Source organism: Chaetodon auriga, chromosome 23, assembly GCF_051107435.1.
Source record: "Chaetodon auriga isolate fChaAug3 chromosome 23, fChaAug3.hap1, whole genome shotgun sequence".
Classification (NCBI taxonomy): Eukaryota; Metazoa; Chordata; class Actinopteri; order Chaetodontiformes; family Chaetodontidae; genus Chaetodon; species Chaetodon auriga.
Genome location: NC_135096.1, coordinates 6,122,765 through 6,142,689, shown reverse-complemented (window position 1 = coordinate 6,142,689; position 19,925 = coordinate 6,122,765). Strand labels below are relative to the sequence as shown.

Sequence of the window (19,925 nt, the reverse complement as noted above, 5' to 3'; positions counted from 1 at the left end):
ATGTTTGCCATCTTGTTTGCTGATTGCTTATTAGATATTTCCTGGTTTGCGAGAGAGAGAAACGTGGCAAAATCTCACTTTGGGAGGCTGGAACCTGCCAGTGCATTCGCTCATTTACTCTTAGTTTATTAGGTACACCTAAGCTAAAACTAACGGAGTCTAATACCACAGCATTAACCTTCACAGAGGTTACAGCGTTCAGTTTTTGTTGAAAACTGCTGATGTTTATTCAACTTTATGGTCTCTTTGGAGGCGGCCGGTGCCGTCGGAGTGCATTACTGTACACTGACAGGTGTTTCTATTATTTTGTCCACCCCAAGAGCTAAGCAACAGAAGCAGCGTCTCATCCGCGAGGGATTCGTCCTGAGAGAGGCGATGGCTGTTTTTGCTGCGGACCAGGCAGAGAAGGAGTTAATTGGCTTGAATGCTTGAGAGAGAGAGAGAGGGAGAGAGATGGGAGGCGGGAGGAAGAGCAGCGGGCGAGCGCTGACAGCAGCTGCAGTCTCTTTGCCTCGTGACGGCGTCTGCGGCGTGAGTTTGTTTACATCCATCGGCAGCAGGCGCGGCGGAGCAGACGTCCTCGGGTATGTGTACTGCCGTCTGTTTCGCCGGCGTTTCGACCGGCGCCGCCCTGATTTGGACTGTTGTGCGTCTTGAGAGTGACATCTGAGCTACGTTTTGGGCATTCGGGAGAAAATGCACAATCATGCTGCGTGCTAATAGGTTATCTTTCAGCCAATCACAGGATCCCCTTGCTGCAAAATGATGCTCGACTGAGACAGCAAGGATGGATAGTCCTGCTAACACAGTCTCTGCTGGAGTATCATTTCGTAAAGGTACTTGCAGCATGTTTTTAACCACAGCTTCAGTGCTGTGGGATGACTTCTGTTTGCTGCTATCAGCGTGTCCAACCAAGGGTGACCTCCAGAAATATTTTCAGCAGAGGTGATAAGGCAGCCTCGTGTTGTGATGGCTTTGGCCGAGTTCGATTATTTCTGCGAAAACGCGTGAAAGAATCCAGGTTCTTCGCTGTCACGATGACCCAAAGCCCCGAGCGTTGCCTTCAAATTGCTCATTCAGTCACATCATTGAAGAAGAGCAGGAGATCATCACAATTTAGATGCTTGGATTCATGAATATCGGGCTTTTTTTTTTTTGCCTCATTTCAGCTCTTGAGGTTAGTGGGCAGGAGGGATTTTGGAAAGGGGGGATGTTGATACCCTCTAAAGTGTGAGTGGCACAGTTATGGAGCCTTTGAGGACTTCAAGATCGACGCTTACAACTCATTCACACTCGCACGACATATTCGGAAAACGTCGAAAAATGCGTGAACAGTAAATTTAGCTCGCGGATGACGACTGAGAAGGTGAAGCCGATGGAAGGTGCGGTCCTCGCTGAACTTCTGGACTTGTGCGCTGAATGTTCACAGTGTGAAATGGTGGTGTAAACCAAAGGCTGGGACATTCAGGTGCACAAAAAAAAAACAAAAAAAAAGCTGCGTCACACCGAGTGAAGGTTCGCTGAGGTAGATGTGGGTGTGCAGGCTTCATACGCACACCAGTTACACTGGGTTAACCAGGTGGAGCAAGATATCAGAGCGTCTTTGGTAGCATTCGGAGAGCATGTGTGCACACTCGCCTTTTTATTGTAGTGACAACAGCCTGCAGCAATGTGATGTTAAACTGACAAAGAGGCAGACAAATGTCCGTCCTGGCAAACGGTGTCTTTGCAGCACAGATGGCCGGAGGCTCAAACACTGGGCCCCCCCGTGCAAACCGGGAGACGCCGGAGACACGAAACAGAGCCGTGAAGCAGCGCGTTCGGCTGCTTTTCCCTCGTCTCAGATTCAGTTTTGTCAACATATCAACGGCCCAGAATGTGACAGATGCGCTTCTCTAAATTTTATGTCTTTTTTTTTTTTGATGATCTACAAGTACTAAAATTCCTCTCTTTGTTGATCATCTGCTGCAAAAAAAAAACAGATTCCTGCAGCAGAAAAGCTATTTTAAGCAATAGGGGAGAAACCTGTGGTGGGATTTCTAATGAGCCTGTGTGACTTCATGGAGGTGACTCACGGGTCGGAGTCACATTTTGTTTTGTTGTAGGTCTTTGTCTTCTCATCCTGATGATTCATTGGCTGATGCCCACGTGCCCTCGGACCAGATGAAGTCGTGGTCACATGGGTCGGTTTGAGAGCGTTTTCTTCTTGTACAAGAACAAGCAAATATTAGCCTGCGGATTGAAACCCCGAAAGCCTTTGACGTCTGTGGGTGGCAGCGTCCACCACTGGTCCAGACTGAAAAACCTCATCAGCTATTGGATGGATCCATTCGCATCTTCCTCTGGACGAATCCGCCATTTAATTTCCACAAAGCGAATGGCATTCCCATCAGCTGTACTTTAGCAAGTTAGCACATTTTAGCGTGCTAACAAGCTAAACCAAGATTGTGAATGTGTTGCCGTGCCTGCCGAACCTCAGCATGTTAGCATGCAAAGGGCCTAGAGTTAGCATTTAGCTCGAAGCACGGTGCAGCCGCATTGGAACTGCTAGCCTGGCTGCAGACGACAGAATAAATGAGTCTTCAGTGGGATGCTGGACAGTTTTGTCTCAACTTGTCTGACAGTAGAAGGAAATTAGATTATGTTCTGTCTGATCCAGCGCGACTGTCCACCTTCAACGGACAGCCATCCTTTTGTTTCGTGTCAGCAAGTCTTCATTGATTACTTCCTTCACGTTCTGGGAACTGGTGCTTGCAGTTTTTTCCTCTGAACCAGACTTGTCACCCGTCCTGACCAGCTCACTTCTGCTTTTCACCGCGACTTCAAACGCTTCAGACTCACAGGGGGGGGTTTTTGTTAAGTCTCCTGTGTCATCTTTGACCTCAAGAGACACCCATTTTTCACAACCACACAGCGAGTTACATAGCTGCATTCGATGTGGTTGGAGTGTAAAAAAGAAACTTCAAGTCGGTGGCAGGAAGTCGCTCAGCTGTTTGCTCAACATCAGTCTCACTCTGTTACAAAACCACCAAGTAATTAGACTTTCTTCCCCGATGTAGTTTCACCTCTTTAAAGTTTTCTCTCCCCAGCATTATCCATCCATGAGATAACTATGCTGCTAATGTCAAGGTGGTGTCTGATCGGACTGAATCGTCTCATGAACGGCACGATTTTCATTGCAAACCAGTGAATTCATCTCAGTTGTGTTGCTCAATTCAACCAAGAGCGAAAGTGGTTTCCACCTGCGTGAGGTGGCTGTTAGGGAAGTCGGTGGCGTGTGTGCATGTGTGGTTTTAGGTGAGGATGTTCCGTGTGGTCATCACTTCTTTAAAAAAAAAAAAAACGTTGGGAAGTTAAGGCTTGATGTGTTATTCTGACTCCGATGTGATGTGTGTCGCTCGAGGCAGACGAAGGTCCCTGTTGTCTGAAGGCCTTCTTCTTGCGGTCATGAAGCGGCCGCGTCAGCGCAGCCAGGTGTTACTGCGGCACGGACGAAAGCAGACTGAACGTTCCCCGCTGACTTTTTTTGGAGACTTCCTGAAACAACAGAAGGAAGTGATGCTGCTTGGGCAAGAGGCAGTTTCACTTACACTGCGTGAAGCTTGTACTCTCCTTGTGTACCGTCCTCCGCCTGCCCTCAACGGTTTGCTCAAAAAGTTCATCTTTCGCGTCTCTGAACCCAAAAAATTCAGTCGTGATCTTAATATTGACTCATTACTCGGCTCTAATGTGTATTTAGAGGTGCATTCCTGAAAGGGAGATTCCAGGAAGTAGCTCAGTTTACAGCAGATATAAATGATGTATAAGTTAATCATCCCATCTTGTTTCGTTTGAGGGTTTTCGAGCTAGAAATGTTTATGTCGTGAATATTCTGTCTGTCCTGACGAAGGTCATGTGAGGCTTCAGTGTTTGTTCAGCGGCGTAATTCTCATATCAGAAAGGAACTGGGTGAGAAATAGCTGGTGGAGTGGCGAGAGTGACACGGCAAAGAGTGAGACTGTGTGTGTGTGTGTGTGTGTGTGTGTGTGTGTGTGTGTGTGTGTGTGTGTGGAAGGGTGTGGGCGATGCTCATTTTCATGTGAAAAGGGCTACAGCTGCTCTGTCCCTCTAAAGAAATTATTCATGCTTTATTCTGATGCCGATCCCACAGGGTCCACGCACGCACACACACACACACACACACACACACACACACACACACAGAGGCAGGGAACACCTCTATTATTAGCTCAATCGAACAACATGGGTGCAAATCTGTTTTTGACAGAACTGCTCTGTCTTTCTGTGGCAGAAAGTGAGCATGATGGCCTCTCAGCGAGTACCGACTGGACTCATGCTCATATAATTGACAAGAAAAAGCGCCTCTGATATGAAAAGATGCACCTCGTGTCCCACTGTGGTCTTACAGAGATATAAAATGACGTGGACGAACTAACACGAGCGAGCCTGGAGTGACATTTTGTGCAGAGTCCGCAGACGCGAGCTGTACTTTCTCATGTAAAAACTGGCTGGTTTCATGTCTTTTCAGATCGTGAACCTTCCGCCGCCCTCTCTGGAAGATCCTCCTCACTGAACCCGGATCAGCTCATTTCCTCTTCTCCTCCATCCCGTCAATATACTGTGAGTGGATGTAAAACGGTGGGTTAGTCTTTGAGGGCCTTTTGCTCGTTGAAGGCTCCTTCAGCTCCGGCAGCGAAACCCAACGCAAAGGACGGAGAGGTCAGACAGCTGCTGTGCAGTCTCGTCACGTTTTACATGTCGGTGTGAGCGCAGCAGAGGCACCGATTGTGTTGGTATGAACAGTCAAGGGCTTTGTACAAGTACACTGTGCAAGGTTTCTGTGTGCAGAACCCTTAGCTGTTAATCACTATCCAGTTTCAGTGTTGCCTGGACTTCATATTTTTGTAAGAAATGCAGAAAACACAGCTTTGAACTATCCAGCGGCATTGAAGCGACTGAATTTGAGCCGTGATCTCTGTAAGCGTCGCTGGATCTGACCAGACCACACATTTCTGATGATCGGGCTGCGTAATGGAAGCTCGCTTCTTCACGGAGCGTCGAAAAACTTCGCGCTGTCGAAACGCAGGGAGTTGGTTTTCATCGGCTTTGAAGTCGTTCGCAGTAGTTTTTAATCTTGTCTTTTGGGAGCCCCGTGCAGCCTTGCGCGTCAGCCGATTGGATAAATCGAATAATCTTCATTTTTTTTCCAACAAAAATGTCCAACGTCGACCGGCGCCTGCTGCACCAGCGTGAGGATTTGCTTCTTTTTCTCTGCTTTATATGATTCTGAACTGAATGTCTTTGGATTTTTTGACCTTTCGTGAAACAAAACTAGACACTTCAAAGACATGGTTTGACTAGAGTGGATGTTTTTTTCACTGTTTTGTGACGTTCAATAGACCAAACAATTGATCCAATAATCAAGAGATTCGTCGTCGCACCCTCTCGCAGCTCATCCAAGTGATGAGTTGGTGTTTACACTGTGGAGCCTGCAGGCTGCTGGACCTCAGTGGCATGTGGGTGAAAAGCAAATGTTTTACTGTTTAACATCATGCCGTTCAACAAAATGAAGTATTTAGAAGCAACTGGGCTTTCTAAATATCAAGTACGTGCTTCAAATTGCCCATTTAATCTCATTTTTTCGGCTTTAGTCAGCCGCCATCTGCTGCGTCCTTCGCTTGATGAATGAACTTATGGGACGCTGTGTTTATTTTGCTTCGGACTCGTCCTTCTGCTGTTAGATATTGTGTGAAAAGCGTCGAGGAAGAACCAAATTTAGAAGAACGCGTTGTCCCGCCCGAGACGAGATGTGACCCGACACACGCACACACACACACGCGTTCGCACAGAAAAATGTGTGGTGCGATGCCTTGTCTCGGTGTGCGAAAGGCCTCTTGGCAAAGAGGAAGCTGTAAAATGAGGTTTCACCATGTATGGTCATCTGGACTCTCGCTCGCACGCACTCTGCCTCTCTTTCTCTCAGTCTGCCTTGAAACTAAGACACAAGCTTCAAGCGCGCCCACATACATTTATACATAACATAAATACGAGCAGGGAAGATCAACGCCGCCTGTGAAGCATATATTCAGGAGTCTGAAACCTTAAACCAGGCGGTAACTTCCTCTGGTCTCCTTCAGAAACCAGGATGGCCACAAGGTGCTTGTGGTGCGCAAAGCTAACTTAAAAAAAAAATCCCCTTAATTGCTTTTCTTAATGGATCTTTATGCCGATAATACGCCAAAATCCACTCTGTGAAGCCTGGATTGGGGGTTTTTTTGTGTCAGGAGCTGTGGCCCGGATTTACTGTGGCCCATACAGAGTGTATGTGTGTGTGTGTGTGTGTGTGTGTGTGTGTGTGTGTGCCCCATTTCATGTGACTCACAAGCCTACGCTGACACACCAGGCTAAATGTGGAGCTCCCTTATATGGCAGCTTTTCTCCCCCATCAGTGAAGTTTCTGTGCAGCCAAGGATTCACAGAGGATACTTGTGATTATTCTTGAGCACTGCTGGACTATTTTGGCAAGGTAGCGATTTCCCAAATGTGCCAAATGAATTGATTTGATGTGCTGTTAAATTTGTTGTCTGGAATTTGCGCTGGGCATGAGGCGTCAGGTGAACTGTAGGAGAGGAGTATTGTGATTTCTGAGGACAAAACTCTGACCAGTAACTTAAAAATAAAGTCGATGTCAGTGAAACAAAGCAGGCCGTTTGAAAGTCGGATGATGCGGAGAAACCCATTTTTGATAAGGAAAGTTGGAAGCTCCTCGTAATCCCTCTCGGACCGTAGTGCTTTTTTGGCTTTGGGAGTGGAAAATATGACTCCGGTTGGCCGCCGGGCTGGAAACTTCCATCCAGGTTTGGGAACAAAACCCAGAGAGGCGTCGAGTCTGATCTTTACTTCAGCGCGTTCGTGTTTGCTGACGTGCGCGGCGGCGAGTTGACTGTTTGCATTGTGTGTTGTTGCAGGTGTGTTGCGTGTTTTGCACCTTGCAAAGGAAGAATTATTGCAGTTGTTCTGTATCGGCCTGATGGCGTGGTTTCCCACAGGGGTCACGCACATATTGGAAACAAGACTGAAAGCCCGCAGCCGCGCTAGCAGCCAGTTTGAGGTTTGATTTTAGAGCGGATGAACAGTCACTGGTCCTTTATCTGGCTGAGGTTCCACTTAGAACCTCTGGCCTTGACTGCGGCTTTAACTGCGCTGTGTATTGATAAACCCACGGTGCTGTCCATGGTGCTGAACTCCCAAACATTTTCGGAATCGTACCTGTTTCTTCTTGGTTCATCCTGGTTCTGTGATATTAAATAAACCACATACTACAAAGACTCTACACCACACTGCGGCCTATATACTCTACAGAGTGGTGACACCTTCACGATCAAAGGAGAGAGTAGGAATGTGGAAGAGCGGGAGCACCGCGCAAACCAGCAGTGTGAGAGACATGAGAAAACCCTGCCTGAATATTTACTTTAATACAGTCATAAAAAGAGGATTGTAGTCGGGAGAGAAGGTCACGCAGGCAGTTAAGGCGTCCTGGAACAGTGTCCTCTGGGAGGAACACATGGGTGTGTGTGTGTTGGTTGGTGCTGCGGGGGCACCTATCGGGCCACCCACACGTAAGGCCATAATGCAGCAAATGTGCTGGAAAATATGGTGCTATGCTGCATGCAGTAGACTTATTCTAGCTATTTCGCCGGGTCTCTGCTGTTTAATTGGCCGAGCTGCTGTATACTCAACATGGGAGATAAAGCGCCCTTTCAAAGGACAGTAACTGTGAGTTTGAACCGGCGACATTTAGCTGGAGGAGCGTCTTCTCTGCCGACCGCACGCCTTGGCCTTAAGGAGTCATCGCGTAAGCAGGAAGCAGAGCCGTGGTGACTGAGAGCTGCAGTGTTTGATCGTGGTCTGTGTGTTTCTATGCGCGTCTGTTTGTTGTCCACACGTCCTGTGATTCATGCGCCTGCGTCGTTGCTGTTGAGATCGGTCTATAAAGAGGCGAAAGAGGTGAAAACCAAAGTCGATTCCTTCCAACTGCGCAGATGGATAAATGAATGTGCAGCATGGGAGCGGATAGGAGTGAAATGACAGCTTCACGTCTGGTCATTCCGGTCAAAGTCCCGGTAAAATGTTTCACTGCAATACCGTCTGTCTTTATCACTGTAACCCGAGCGCTCGATGTTCGGCTCGAGGGCCTGGAGGAGATCAGTGCTCCACGCTGTAAATCAGGTTCAGGGAGAGGTTTTAGATGTGTGCTAACTGTGTGACAGCGTGCTGTTGACCTCCGTTTAACCCCTTTAACTTCAGCTCACCCGTGTCTCTTCCTCTTTCGGTGCTCAAACCTTAAGCCCCTTTTTTCAGCCACAGCTCTTCTCCGTCTACCTGCTGGTGTCTCTGCTCATCAGCGCGACACTCGGGCGAAAAGCCCTGCAGGCCGACGATTGAGGCCGCTTCCATGGAACCGCAGAAGAGTCCCGGTCCGCTTGTCTTTGCCTCTAACCCCCGCTGTTGGACTTCAGGTTGGGCTCCACACGTTTGCTGTGAAAGATGTAGGACGCATGTATCCGAGCTGAGCGAAGTGGGCCGTTTCAGGCAGTGCCAGTGGACCACATGCCAGGAAGTAGGCCGCCAACTATTAACCCAGAACCACAATTAAAATGAGATCACTCTGCGGGCCTATTTGTAAAAGACACATCATTTAGAGTCCGGTTTTTTAACGGAGCTCGGTCTGGAGAAACGTCCGCGTCACCCTCGTCAGAAAAAGCCCGAATACACGTCGCGTTTTGCTCAATCTGTGTTTTGTCTAACTAGACCGCGGTGCCTCTCCACGCGAGCCAGCGACCGTCCCCTTGCGTTCGCTGCCGTGCTGCAAATAGGCTAATTGCTCTTTAGCGAAAATGGGACAGAGGGAACGAAAGCAGGAGAGACGTCCACGGGGCTGAAATCCTCAGGGAAACAGATCCCGAAGGAGAGAAAATTGGAAGGAAATGGAGCAAAAGGAATGATGGATTTGAGGGGGACAGGAGGAGGAAGAGAGGAAGAAGTGCGCAACATGTGGAGGACTGAAGGGAATGCCTGCAGTCTCTTAGCAACATATGATGGTACTTTCTCTTCTAGCGAACGGAAAATGCAAATGTGTGCGAAGTGAAGTGGGTTGAAACACACGGATGCAAATAAACACACGGCTGAAGCGAGCGGCAGAGGTCTTTTTCCAAAACTCACGAGCTGATGCTGGGAGCGCTCAGGGATGCGGGAGGCTGGCAGATGATGCTCGGTCGCACGCTAGCCGACACGTGCTCTGTCTTTAAGGTCTATAAATACAGTATATGTCACCAGATATGCTGTGCGTTTCCCCCTCTGCTCCTCCAGCCGTCTTTACTTCCTTAATTGCCGGATTCATCCACGCCGTTGCAGCAGGAATAAACATCGGAAAGCTGTTGGTCAGATGTTGTGGTCGGAGGTTTTTAACCTCTTTAACCCTGATCACGTCGCTCCATCGCGCGTATTCAGTGTGTTCCAGTGATGTTGAGGTTTTAAGTTGAGCACAGAAATGCAAAATGAGATAGAGAATCGGGAGCAGAACATGTGCTGCCGACTGCGTAGGTGGCAAATGTGAATACAGATTGGATGGTTTGACCTTGGAAGTTGCAGCTGATACTTTCTCTCTCGTCTCCTTTGTGTCAGTTTTGTACCTGCCCTCGCGATAAGCGTGATAATTCACCCTACCCCTGCCTTCGTCTCTCCGTTCAGAGGTGAAGCGCTTTGCCGGAGCGGCCGTGGATCCTCGCAGACAGAGGGGCTCATCACATGGGAGTGTGTGACTGCGTGCGTGAGGGTGTGTGTTCAGGCCTCCGGCCGTCGCCCGCTCTTCCCGGACAGGCATGGCGGGAGGCAGAGAGCGCGGCTCCCGGATACAGAGGCCGTGGTCGGTGTACCGGGCCAACACATTCGAGCTGTCCAACGAGATGATCGGCTTGGCTCTCGCAGGTGAGAGGACGCTGATGTGCTGTCAGTTAACCACCAGCAACTTAGTCACTTTTAGGAGCAACTTCAGGTGTGATTCAGGCTGTTAGTGCTATTTTCAGTATTAATTATTCTGCTTATTATTATGTATTGTGTCACTGTGACAGTGCTGATGTATTTATTTGGAGAAAAAATGCCTAAAATAAAAAACACAGTTTTGATTTAACTCAATATTTAACACATGCTGTAGATGCCCGGCGTAAACACAGCCTGCCCTTAACGTTAGCCACTTGCAGCAGCTCTAAAACTAGAAAGTGCTGGCTGACACACTCTCTGCTGGCAGTGTGTTAAACCTGTGTGGGAGCCAATAGCCTCTTCAGCCACAGTTGCCCTGAAGCAGCCCGTAATGAGGCCTGAGGGCCTCTCGTCATCTGTCAGCGGTGGAAAGCTGCACTACGGAAGAATTTTCGCTTAAAATGCTCCAAAATGAGCTGAACTAAACCAGCAGCCACTAGCTGCACGGCTAACCGAGCTAACTGAGCTCATGGCAGCTGGAAGTGGAAGTCGCTGATGTGTGGTGCCTGCAGTTGTTTTCTTATCGTCTCATGCTTTTTGGGACTTGTTGCTTGTTTCCAGGAAACAGTCAGGACCCAGATGAGCCTGTGCTTGAGTTCAGTGTGGGTGAGTAACGCTGGCATTCGGTCCATCCAGAGCGACTCACGCTCATCAGTGATTCATTGATGCATCAGTTCATCTTTAATTGTCTTTCGGAAGAATCAGCTTTGCCGTTGTAAAAGTGAAAAATAATACACACACACACACACACACACACGTCATAAACATGGCTGTGAATTCAGATATGAGAGGATCAGGTGGCTTTCAGATGCCTCTTGGCTCACGTGTGTGTTTGTCATCCAGCCTGCACAGACCTGCTGACTCCCGCTTTGGATCGAAAACCCAACAGCTTTGTAGCAGTGAGCTGCACGACACCACCGCAGGCCTTCTGGACCAAACACGCCCAGACTGAAGTCATAGAGGTAGGTCAGCCCCCTCAGGCTCCCAAACATCTCAGACTTTAAACACGAGTCCTCTGAAGCGTGAATGAAACTGCTCGCGTCATGAAGCGATGCTGATTGGCTTGCCTCCGTCTCACAGGGCACCAGTAACCCCATCTTCCTCAGCAGCATCGCCTTCTTCCAGGAGTCCAACATCAACCAGCAGACGCAGGTGAAACTGGCCGTCTATGACGTCAAGGACCGCTCGCAGGGCACGGTGAGACACAGTGCGCCAGCGTCCACGGCAGCTCTTTAACCCTCTGAACCCCCCGAGCAGCCTCTTTTTTTCCTTTCGGAAACAGCACCTCTATGGAGTGGGGCAATTGTTGTCACATGACTGTTGGTCACATGATGAGTCATTCACGGCCTCCTGTTCGCATCGAGGAGCGCAGAATTTAATTTCACGCCATCCGCCAGCGCGAGCGGTTCATGTTTGGGCAAAGTCAGCTTTCTCTTAGAAGCGTTCATAGCAAATGATCTGTTCAAGGGCCGTTGGAGATTTGAAAATCCAACGATAATTTCCAATTTTACACTCTCACTGATAGATATTAGAATTTTGTGTATTTGCGATGTGTTGTGCGCTGACTTGTCTGTGTTCTGTTCAGCGGAGTTTATGCCAGTTAGGACGAGATAAAGAAAGGTTCATGCTGTCTCTTCAGATGTATATGTTGGGCTCAGCACTTTTTCCTGTGAAGGAGTTGCTGCAAGAGAGGAGCCACAAGTTACAGCTGGAGCTGAGGTAACACACGCACACACACACACACACACACACACACTCTTCCAGCTTCTTCCTGCTGTATATAAAAAAAGTAAAGTATTTTTAAGTATTGATGCATGTTTTTTAGTTATTCTGACATGCTACTCAATAACACTGTTGCACTTTGTCAGTTATGAACTTTTACATCTGTAATCCCCAAAATTTAACCTGAGACCATTAAAGTGTCAGCCACAGGTGCTAAAGATCCAAACAATTTGCAGCATACGTGCACAGAAAAGCAGGAAATTGCTCAACGTGACAGCCTGTCCCGCCTTCCTTCCTTTCCTTTAAATATCTTTCCTGTGAAGAGAAACCGCTTTGTTTGCAACAGTAATTGGATGTGAAACACGGTTTGTGGTTGTAGTGACAGCAGGTGCATTTTCAGTGTGACAGTTGTAAAACAAGCACTCAGAAATGACATCACATCCCCTTTCACGGAAACAAAATGTTGTCAGCTGATTAATCAGTTAATTACACACGAAGCTTAAGCACTTTTTTGTACTTTCTTCTCCTCCATATCAGCGTAATATCTTCGCTTTCTGAACGGATAATAGAAATCACTCATTCCTTTTGTTTCAACGGGCAGATCAGCAGAGAACCAGCGGGTTGGGAACGTCACCATAGCTGCCTGGCAGATGGAGGAGAGAGCGGATCAGAGGCTGTCGGTCGGCCGCCTGCCAGACAGCATCAACGGGCGGGTAAGAGGCGCCGGGAGGGACCAGGTCCTCTGGAACATTCGGTTTAAGATCTGATTTCCTGTGTGCATCGTATAGGTAGAAACAATGTAGGTGGTTTATCAGCCATGTTTCCGTCATTGTGTTTTAATGAAGGTATTTAATTTCAAGCAGACTCAGCCTTAAAGTTCCATGAAGGCTTGCTTTGGATCCTTCCTAAAGGAGGTTAGGATACAGTTATGGCCACTGGCGCCGTGTGCGTTGCTTTAATAGAGCAGTCAAACAGGATAATGGATTATTTTATTATTATTTTTAGGGAGTGAGTCAGATTTCCAGCCGAGGGTTGGCCATCATCTCATCACTGATGTGAAGGATAAATGTGTTTCCTGTTTGTCTGTGTCTATGTATAGTGCCGTGTAATTCAACAAAACTGCTTCACGTCATAATAAACGTGTCGCACAGCCTCGCGGCTTCGTCGATTCGTCTTCGTGCAGGAGCGCTGTCAGCGCGCTGCAGATGAGCGGAGGCTTTAGAGAGTGGACGGGCAGCTTGGGGGGCGGCTGTCAGCTCGCCGTGTAACATCTGTGCACGTGTGTGTCCTGCAGACGATGCTGCCGGTCGACGAGAGCCTCACCGAGTCGATGGCGGTCCGAATCAAGTACGCCTCGCTATGCAAAGACACCCTGCTGCGTTCAGGTACGGCAGCTCAGATACATCCCCGCCTTCACTAAGTTAGTTTAGGAGTTTCTGACCCCTTGAACATCCAGATCCAACACAGAAAACACCTGGCTCCGTGTTTACAGTCCATCAGACCGACGTAGAAATATATTGATGGTCAGCCGGTAAGTGGGAGGGATCAGTTTACCCGGGAGATCGATCACTGAGCCAAAAATAAGACAGATGTGAAACGTTCGAGAGGTTACAGTAACGATTTTCAACATGTGACGACGCGGCGTGGAAACAAGAGAAAAGTGCAGCGTCACTGTCTTTCTCCTCATTGAATTGTGCTGTTTTGCTTCTAACGACAAGATCAGATCAGCCCGATTTCAACCGTCGGCTGAATTTTCTGTGTGACTTCAGTGTTCGGGGGCACGATGTCCAGGATGTACCGCTTCCCCACCACCGATGGGAACCATCTACGGGTGCTGGAGCAAATGGCTGAGAGCGTCCTGTCCTTAAACATTCCCCGACAGTTTGTCAAGCTGCTGCTGGAGGAGGACGCGGCCAGGTCCAAACACGCAGTTTTCAAATGTTCTTATTTCATGACTTCTACAACGCCTGAGCTTTATTTATTTATTATTCCTCTCTTTAATGCCTAATCCCTGTTTTTCCCTTAACAAGCATTTGTCTGCCTCCAGGGTGTGTGAGCTGGAGGAGCTGGGCGAGCTGTCGCCCTGCTGGGAGAATCTGCGGCGACAGATTGTCTCTCAGTACCAGACCATAATCCTCACATACCAGGAAACGCTGTCGGACCTCAACGACTACAGAGGTTAGTGCTCACAGAGGTTCCTCAGTGGCCGTCGCGCACAGCTGCAGTAAAAGCGGTTCTTTTTGTCACATGCAGTTATCCCCCCCCCCCCCGCTCCTTTCTCGCTTTCTGCCCACGCCACGCCAGGTCCATCGTTCAAAGCCAGCAACCTGAAGGCAGAGAGGAAGCTTGAGTTCATGCCAACCAACCTACACGTTCAGAGGATGAGGGTGCAGGACGAGCTGGGCTTCGGTGAGACACGGGAGCCTCAACGCATCGAACCCCCCCCCCCGGACGCTCCCGCCTTTCAGCTCATGGCTCAAAGCGTTCTCTGGTCCTCTTGTCTCTGCAGAACACACGTACGACGTGATCACGATCGGAGCTCCGGCGGCTCACTGCCAAGGTTTTAAAAACAGCGGTTTGAGGAAACTCATCCAGAAGTTTGAGGAGGCAAAGAAACAGTAAGTTGGAAAAAAATCACCAGAGTCATTCGCATGTTTTTTTTTTCCCACCCTCGATCGCAGTCCTGTTGCTTTATCCATTATTTTACTTACGTCATTTCAAATAGTTGAAACAGATTTGATCGATGTGAAGTGATTTTGATTTGATTTGGCTTCCCTTGAAGTCGTTTTTACATAAAGACAAATGAACGCATTGTTCCTTCAACTGTTGCATTGATTCCGCAGTTTGGTTCTGTGGCTGCGTCTTAATTTTGTTTGTGTTACTTTTCTGATCAGCGTTTATGAGGAGGGATGGTGAGTTGTTGCACTGCTTTGCTTGTTTTTCCGTTTGTTCGTGCACTGTTTGCCTCGCACCACCACAAAAACATCCTTTCACCGTCCACGAGTCGTCAGTAATGTGTCGTGATTTTCAAGCGTTGTGGGTGGAACCCGTCGGCTAATGACAACACATGATGCATTTGGTTTGTCCAGTTGTTGTGTTTGAAAGTGATTAAAACGTACGTCGTCCTCAACGAAACACGCTTTTTGTGTGAAACCCCAGGTTTTGTATAACACGGAGTTCGTTGAAATGCCGTTCATTTTGTAGATTCAGTCATCGCTGAAACACACCCCCGGGAAAACAAGCTGACATTCAAGCTTTGACGAGAATTTATTAGCTTCACTTTCATAAAGATCGATCTGAATTTCAAAGTGAACGGTGTCACCCTCAGATCTGTTTATTGAAGTCAGCTCATGTTGCCTTTGTGTTCACGTGTAGCGTTTTCCTAAGTCGCTAACTAGGACTGTTGTTAAGAGGCATGTGCATGCAAATGATGTGTTATTAACAAAATAGACCGGTAAGAATTTTGGATCAGACCTTAAATTAAGGCTCCAAGACTCGACAGTCAACGCTTCACATGTTGAGGATTTGAGCGTGTCATCAGCACGCGCTCACGTGCAGACACACGCCGCTCAAGCCGCCGTGTTCGCTCTCTGCAGCAGCGCCCTGTCCAGCTCGCAGTCCATCGTCTACATACCCCAGGACATCGTCCGAGCCAAAGAGATCATCGCCCACATCAACACGCTGAAGACTCAGGTCAGCTACTACGCCGAGAGGCTCTCCCGAGCCGCCAAGGACCGGTCCGCCAGCGGGCTGGAGAGGACGCTCGCTATTCTGGCTGATAAGGTAATTCGCTTTGACGCGCGTGTTATTCAAAAAGACTTCCCGCTCATCATCAGATCCGTCGAAATGAACCCCCTCTCCCTCGCAGACTCGCCAGTTGGTGACGGTGTGTGACTGCAAGCTGCTGGCTTCGGCCATTCAGGCCCTGAACGCAGCACGGCCCGAGTACATCGCCTCCAAGGCTTCTCCCTCCGCTGACTCAGAACAGGTCGTCCTCCGTAACGACCAGGACACGCTGCTGGCCAAGTGGAGCGGTCGGAACAGCCGATCCTCGCTGCACGTAGACTGGCACGAAGAGGAGTGGGTACGTTCGTTACCCGATTGCCAAAAAAGCAATTGTTGAGCCAAATTGTGGCGCGCTCCCTCTTGTGCATCTTCTCACCCCTCAGTGTCTTGTGTCCTTTCAGGAGAAGGTTTGGCTGAATGTGGATAAGTCTCTGGAGTGCATCATCCAGCGTGTTGACAAGCTGCTTCAGAAGGAGAGGAGACCCAGCGACAGCAGTCAGGACAGTACCCACATCGACCTGCAGGGGGCCGCCACGAAGAAAGGTAAAACGCGCACGTTACAGCGACTTTCCTGGGTCTGTTTTTCGATTTTTTTAGCGTAGAAATGTGAGAACTTATTCATGTTTTCCTTGTTTTGGCTGCCTTTTTTTTTGTTTCACCTCTATTTAATCTGTCATGTTAAATACAGACAAGTTTTTCTGTGTCACTCATGCATGCAGCGTAATTTTCCAACATGCATACAAACAGACACGAATCTTCCATTTTCTAATTTGTTTGAGTTTTTTTTTTGCTCTTTTCGTCGACCCCCTTCACACTAAAAAAAAGTAAATGAAGTTGGTTTGGAGTAATTAATTCAAGGGAACACTGCACATCGAAACCTTTGAATTAACACTGCTGTGTGTGGCTGCGAAAAGGTGATGACAAAAGACGAGCTTTCTGGATCAACCCAGGGAGTGTCTCAAAGGATCCTCCATCATTACCACCACCACCACCAACATCATCATCACAACCATCATCATCATCATCATCACCCCCACCGTCCTCTGCACGCCCTCCCAGCCCTGAACAAGAACCCTGTAGGTTTATTTCATTTTCCTACTTTGGTTTTTGCTTCTTCCGTAATCACTCCCGCTTCCAGGTCAGTTTTCGTTTCGTTCAGCACGGGACGGAGATCGACGGAGGTCGCCACGGGTCTGTCCCCTTTTGTGTTCAGACTTTGAATCATCTGTGCCTATTGTGGGAAGAACTGTCTGATGTGAAGCGTTGTTTTGTGTGCAGTCTTTCTTGTTGTCTCTTTGTGCAGCCACAAGCAGAAACGGCTCTTTTTACTCTGCAGCTTTTGGCGGCGTAAGTGCCGCTGTCGCTGCTTCCTGGCTGAACGCAGCCAGTCCTCCAACCGGCGGTCGTATCTATTTTGTTGCTCACTCGAACCGAACCGGGGGTCACATGTCTGTCCAGATTTGTACTTTAAATGTGGTGCGTACGACAAAGGCGGCAGTGCCTTCGAAGCACGTGCTGCATTTCAAGCTCTGATCCCATTTGTTAGTGCAGGTTAGCTTGTTAGCCTGTTAGCTTTGCGTCGCACAGCAGCGGCAGGTGTTGGGACAGACCTCTGACCCCGGTTTGGAGTGTTTTCTGTGTGTGTCTCTGCTGCCCTGTGTAGCTTACAGCGCCCGCTAATCATGCATGTTGCACCTCCATCCCCTCTTCCAGATGGAAGCCCCAGTGCTGAGGAGGCGTACCCAGGTAAGAGCTGCTGTCCCACCCGTGCTTCTCTGCCTCTGTCCCCAGCTGTCCCCGACTCTGGTTCACAGTCAGTATTTGATTAAAGATGAAGCTTTTATCAGACATGTTTTGCTGAAAATTAAATGAACGCTTTCTTTGAGCTCGAACACACATAATTCACATAATGCAAACGACGCATTCAAGCCCAGGGCACCCTCCAGATTCACACCGCAGCTTACTTAATTCTGGGTGACCACCAGCCTAAGTGGTCTTTTGCTCTCCCCGTTGTCTCTCTGTCCCGTCCGTGTTCTGTCTTAATGATCAGATTTAGCTCCTAAATTCTCTGAATATGGCACTATTGATGCTAACTATCACATGAACTGAGCTGGCGTTGTGTGTGGATGAGTGGTGCGGAGGAGGAGTTCAAGCCTCTGTAATGCATCCGTCAGCCTACAGCTGCACTGTCTCTGTGTGTGTGTGTGTATGTGTGTTTTCCAGGCGAGTGGAGCGAGGCGCTGTACCCTCTCCTCACCACGCTCACAGAGTGCGTCGCCATGATGAGCGACACGGCCAAAAAGTCCATGGTCTTCCTGCTGATGCAAGACAGCGCCCCGACGATAGCCATGGACCTGACGCTGCAGTACCGCCGCGACGTCGTCTTCTGCCAGACGGTCAGCGCAGACGCCGCCGCGGCTCACATACATACCCGCCTTTGAGCTAATGCGCTCGTCCCAGAATGAATCGCAGCAAGGGAATCGGCTCATAAATCTGTAAAAAAAAATGACAAAACCAGAGGGGGCAAAGGTTCAGGGGCTTTTCAGTGTTTACATGACTGTTAAACACAGGGAGCGAGGAAAGACAGGAGGATGAAAAAATAGAGCGAGACAGAAAGAGAAGGGATTTCTTCACTCCTACTCTCCTGTGTTGTCGGCGCAAACCTGAGAGACGCTTCAGGTCGGAGTTAAAAAGAGGCTGCGGCCCAGAGGTATCGAGGTAGTGGAGTCTTGTTATTTTTACAGCCTCTCGGTTTCGCAGGTTTTGGCTCGGTTACAGGAACAGTTATATTGACTCTGCAGGTTCAGATGTGGGATCTCTGCAGCCTCGGTTGTGCAGCAGCAATGAATCCGGTCACAAGTTTGATCAATCCAAGTTAAACGTTGAAGTCCGGGTCGGGCAGCGTGTACGCAACGGAGTGCGGGCGCCCAAATTAGTAAAACATCAGCCGGTTGAGAGAAAATGAAGCATAATCACTGTCATTTCTCATTAACTTAACTTCACAAGCATAAATGTCAAATATTCTCCAGATCCAGCTTGTCGAATGAGGGTGGTTTGCTGATTTTAGTGCGCGGTCATTTTCATTAAATGAGGCTCAAATAATTGAAAGCAACATCTGATTGAACTAATTTCTTCTGGATTCAATTCCATGACTCCTAAACTCTTAAAAAAAATCAAACTTTAGCTGCATTGTTCGATTTTTTTGGCAGTTCAGTGATGCATTAACTGTCCTTTAGCTGTAACTGACATGATGCATGAATCAGCTGTAATTGATGCTGAGGAACTGATGTTAATGCTTGTGTGTGTGTGTGTGTGTGTGTGTGTGTGTGTGTGTGTGTGTGTGTTGCAGCTCACCGCTCTCATCTGTGGCTTCATTATCAAACTGAGGAACTGTCTCCGTGACAACGGATTCCTCCGACAGCTCTACACCATTGGCCTGCTGGCTCAGTTTGAGTCCCTGCTCAGCACCTACGGTACAAACACTCAGAGGCACGATGCGTTCACGGTCAGGCCACGAACAGTTCCAGATTATCACCCATCACCGTGTGTGTGTGTGTGTGTGTGTGTGTTTCCAGGAGAGGAGTTGGCCATGTTGGAGGACATGAGTGTCGGCATCATGGATCTGCGCAATGTCACCTTCAAGGTAGGAACTCTGAACGATCCTCATGAGGAGTCCAACGCTGTTTCACTCCTCTCTTCTTCTGTGGTTTTTATCACCCTTATTGAGTTTCTTGTCATTTTTGATTCACTGTTTTATCTTGAATGTGAAAGCTGAACGTGTCGCAGGGGAGTCTCATCAGGAATTATTACAAATGAAAAAACACTTTCTGTCTCTTTAAGGTGACCCAGGCCACCGGCAGCTCCGCTCCCGACATGTTGCCGATCATCACGGGGAACCGCGACGGCTTCAACGTCCGCATCCCGCTGCCGGGAACCATGTTCGACGCATTGCCGCGCGAGATCCAGAGCGGCATGCTGCTGAGGGTCCAGCCGGTGCACTTCAACGTGGGCATCAACGAGCAGCAGACGCTGGCTGAGAAGTGAGCGAGTAGGAGAAGGAAAGAGGGCTGAAGTTTTGTTATCAAACACGCAGTTTCAGGACGGACGAATTCAGGCTGGTCTGCAGTTTGATATCAGACAAACGTGTTTCTCTGCGCTCCTCAGGTTTGGAGACACGTCCCTGCAGGAGGTCATTAACTTGGAGAGTCTCTCCAGGCTGAATTCATACTACGAGCAGTTCAAAGAAGTCCTGCCTGAGGACTGTAAGTACGAAACTTCAGCAACATTTGAGCTTTTTCAAACGGAATTTACATTAAATATCTTCAGCGGTAGATAGAGAACTCAAGTACTGTGCCTGAGTATCATTTTGAGGTACTTTA

General features: G+C 48.6%; 1 protein-coding gene across 15 annotated transcripts in view; it reads left to right on the top strand.

The window, feature by feature from the left end:
* LOC143316026 (inositol polyphosphate-4-phosphatase type I A-like) overlaps positions 1-19,925 on the top strand; it is a 33,933-nt gene that overhangs the window by 3,986 nt on the left and 10,022 nt on the right. For 2 of the 15 annotated variants that reach the window (XM_076723705.1, XM_076723700.1), the window contains exons 2-24: positions 4,529-4,620; positions 9,751-9,987; positions 10,600-10,644; positions 10,882-11,000; positions 11,119-11,235; positions 11,678-11,757; positions 12,362-12,473; positions 13,055-13,145; positions 13,530-13,677; positions 13,808-13,938; positions 14,065-14,169; positions 14,270-14,378; positions 14,655-14,672; positions 15,357-15,543; positions 15,629-15,844; positions 15,948-16,089; positions 16,461-16,622; positions 17,260-17,292; positions 17,770-17,942; positions 18,896-19,019; positions 19,122-19,189; positions 19,387-19,586; positions 19,711-19,808. In XM_076723705.1, coding sequence (XP_076579820.1) covers positions 9,882-9,987; positions 10,600-10,644; positions 10,882-11,000; positions 11,119-11,235; positions 11,678-11,757; positions 12,362-12,473; positions 13,055-13,145; positions 13,530-13,677; positions 13,808-13,938; positions 14,065-14,169; positions 14,270-14,378; positions 14,655-14,672; positions 15,357-15,543; positions 15,629-15,844; positions 15,948-16,089; positions 16,461-16,622; positions 17,260-17,292; positions 17,770-17,942; positions 18,896-19,019; positions 19,122-19,189; positions 19,387-19,586; positions 19,711-19,808 — 2,584 coding nt within the window. In that variant the 5' untranslated portion in view covers positions 4,529-4,620; positions 9,751-9,881. The remainder of the gene's footprint in view (positions 1-4,528; positions 4,621-9,750; positions 9,988-10,599; positions 10,645-10,881; positions 11,001-11,118; positions 11,236-11,677; positions 11,758-12,361; positions 12,474-13,054; positions 13,146-13,529; positions 13,678-13,807; positions 13,939-14,064; positions 14,170-14,269; positions 14,379-14,654; positions 14,673-15,356; positions 15,544-15,628; positions 15,845-15,947; positions 16,090-16,460; positions 16,623-17,259; positions 17,293-17,769; positions 17,943-18,895; positions 19,020-19,121; positions 19,190-19,386; positions 19,587-19,710; positions 19,809-19,925) is intronic. The other 13 variants (XM_076723712.1, XM_076723707.1, XM_076723711.1 and 10 more) reach the window with 11 other exon arrangements.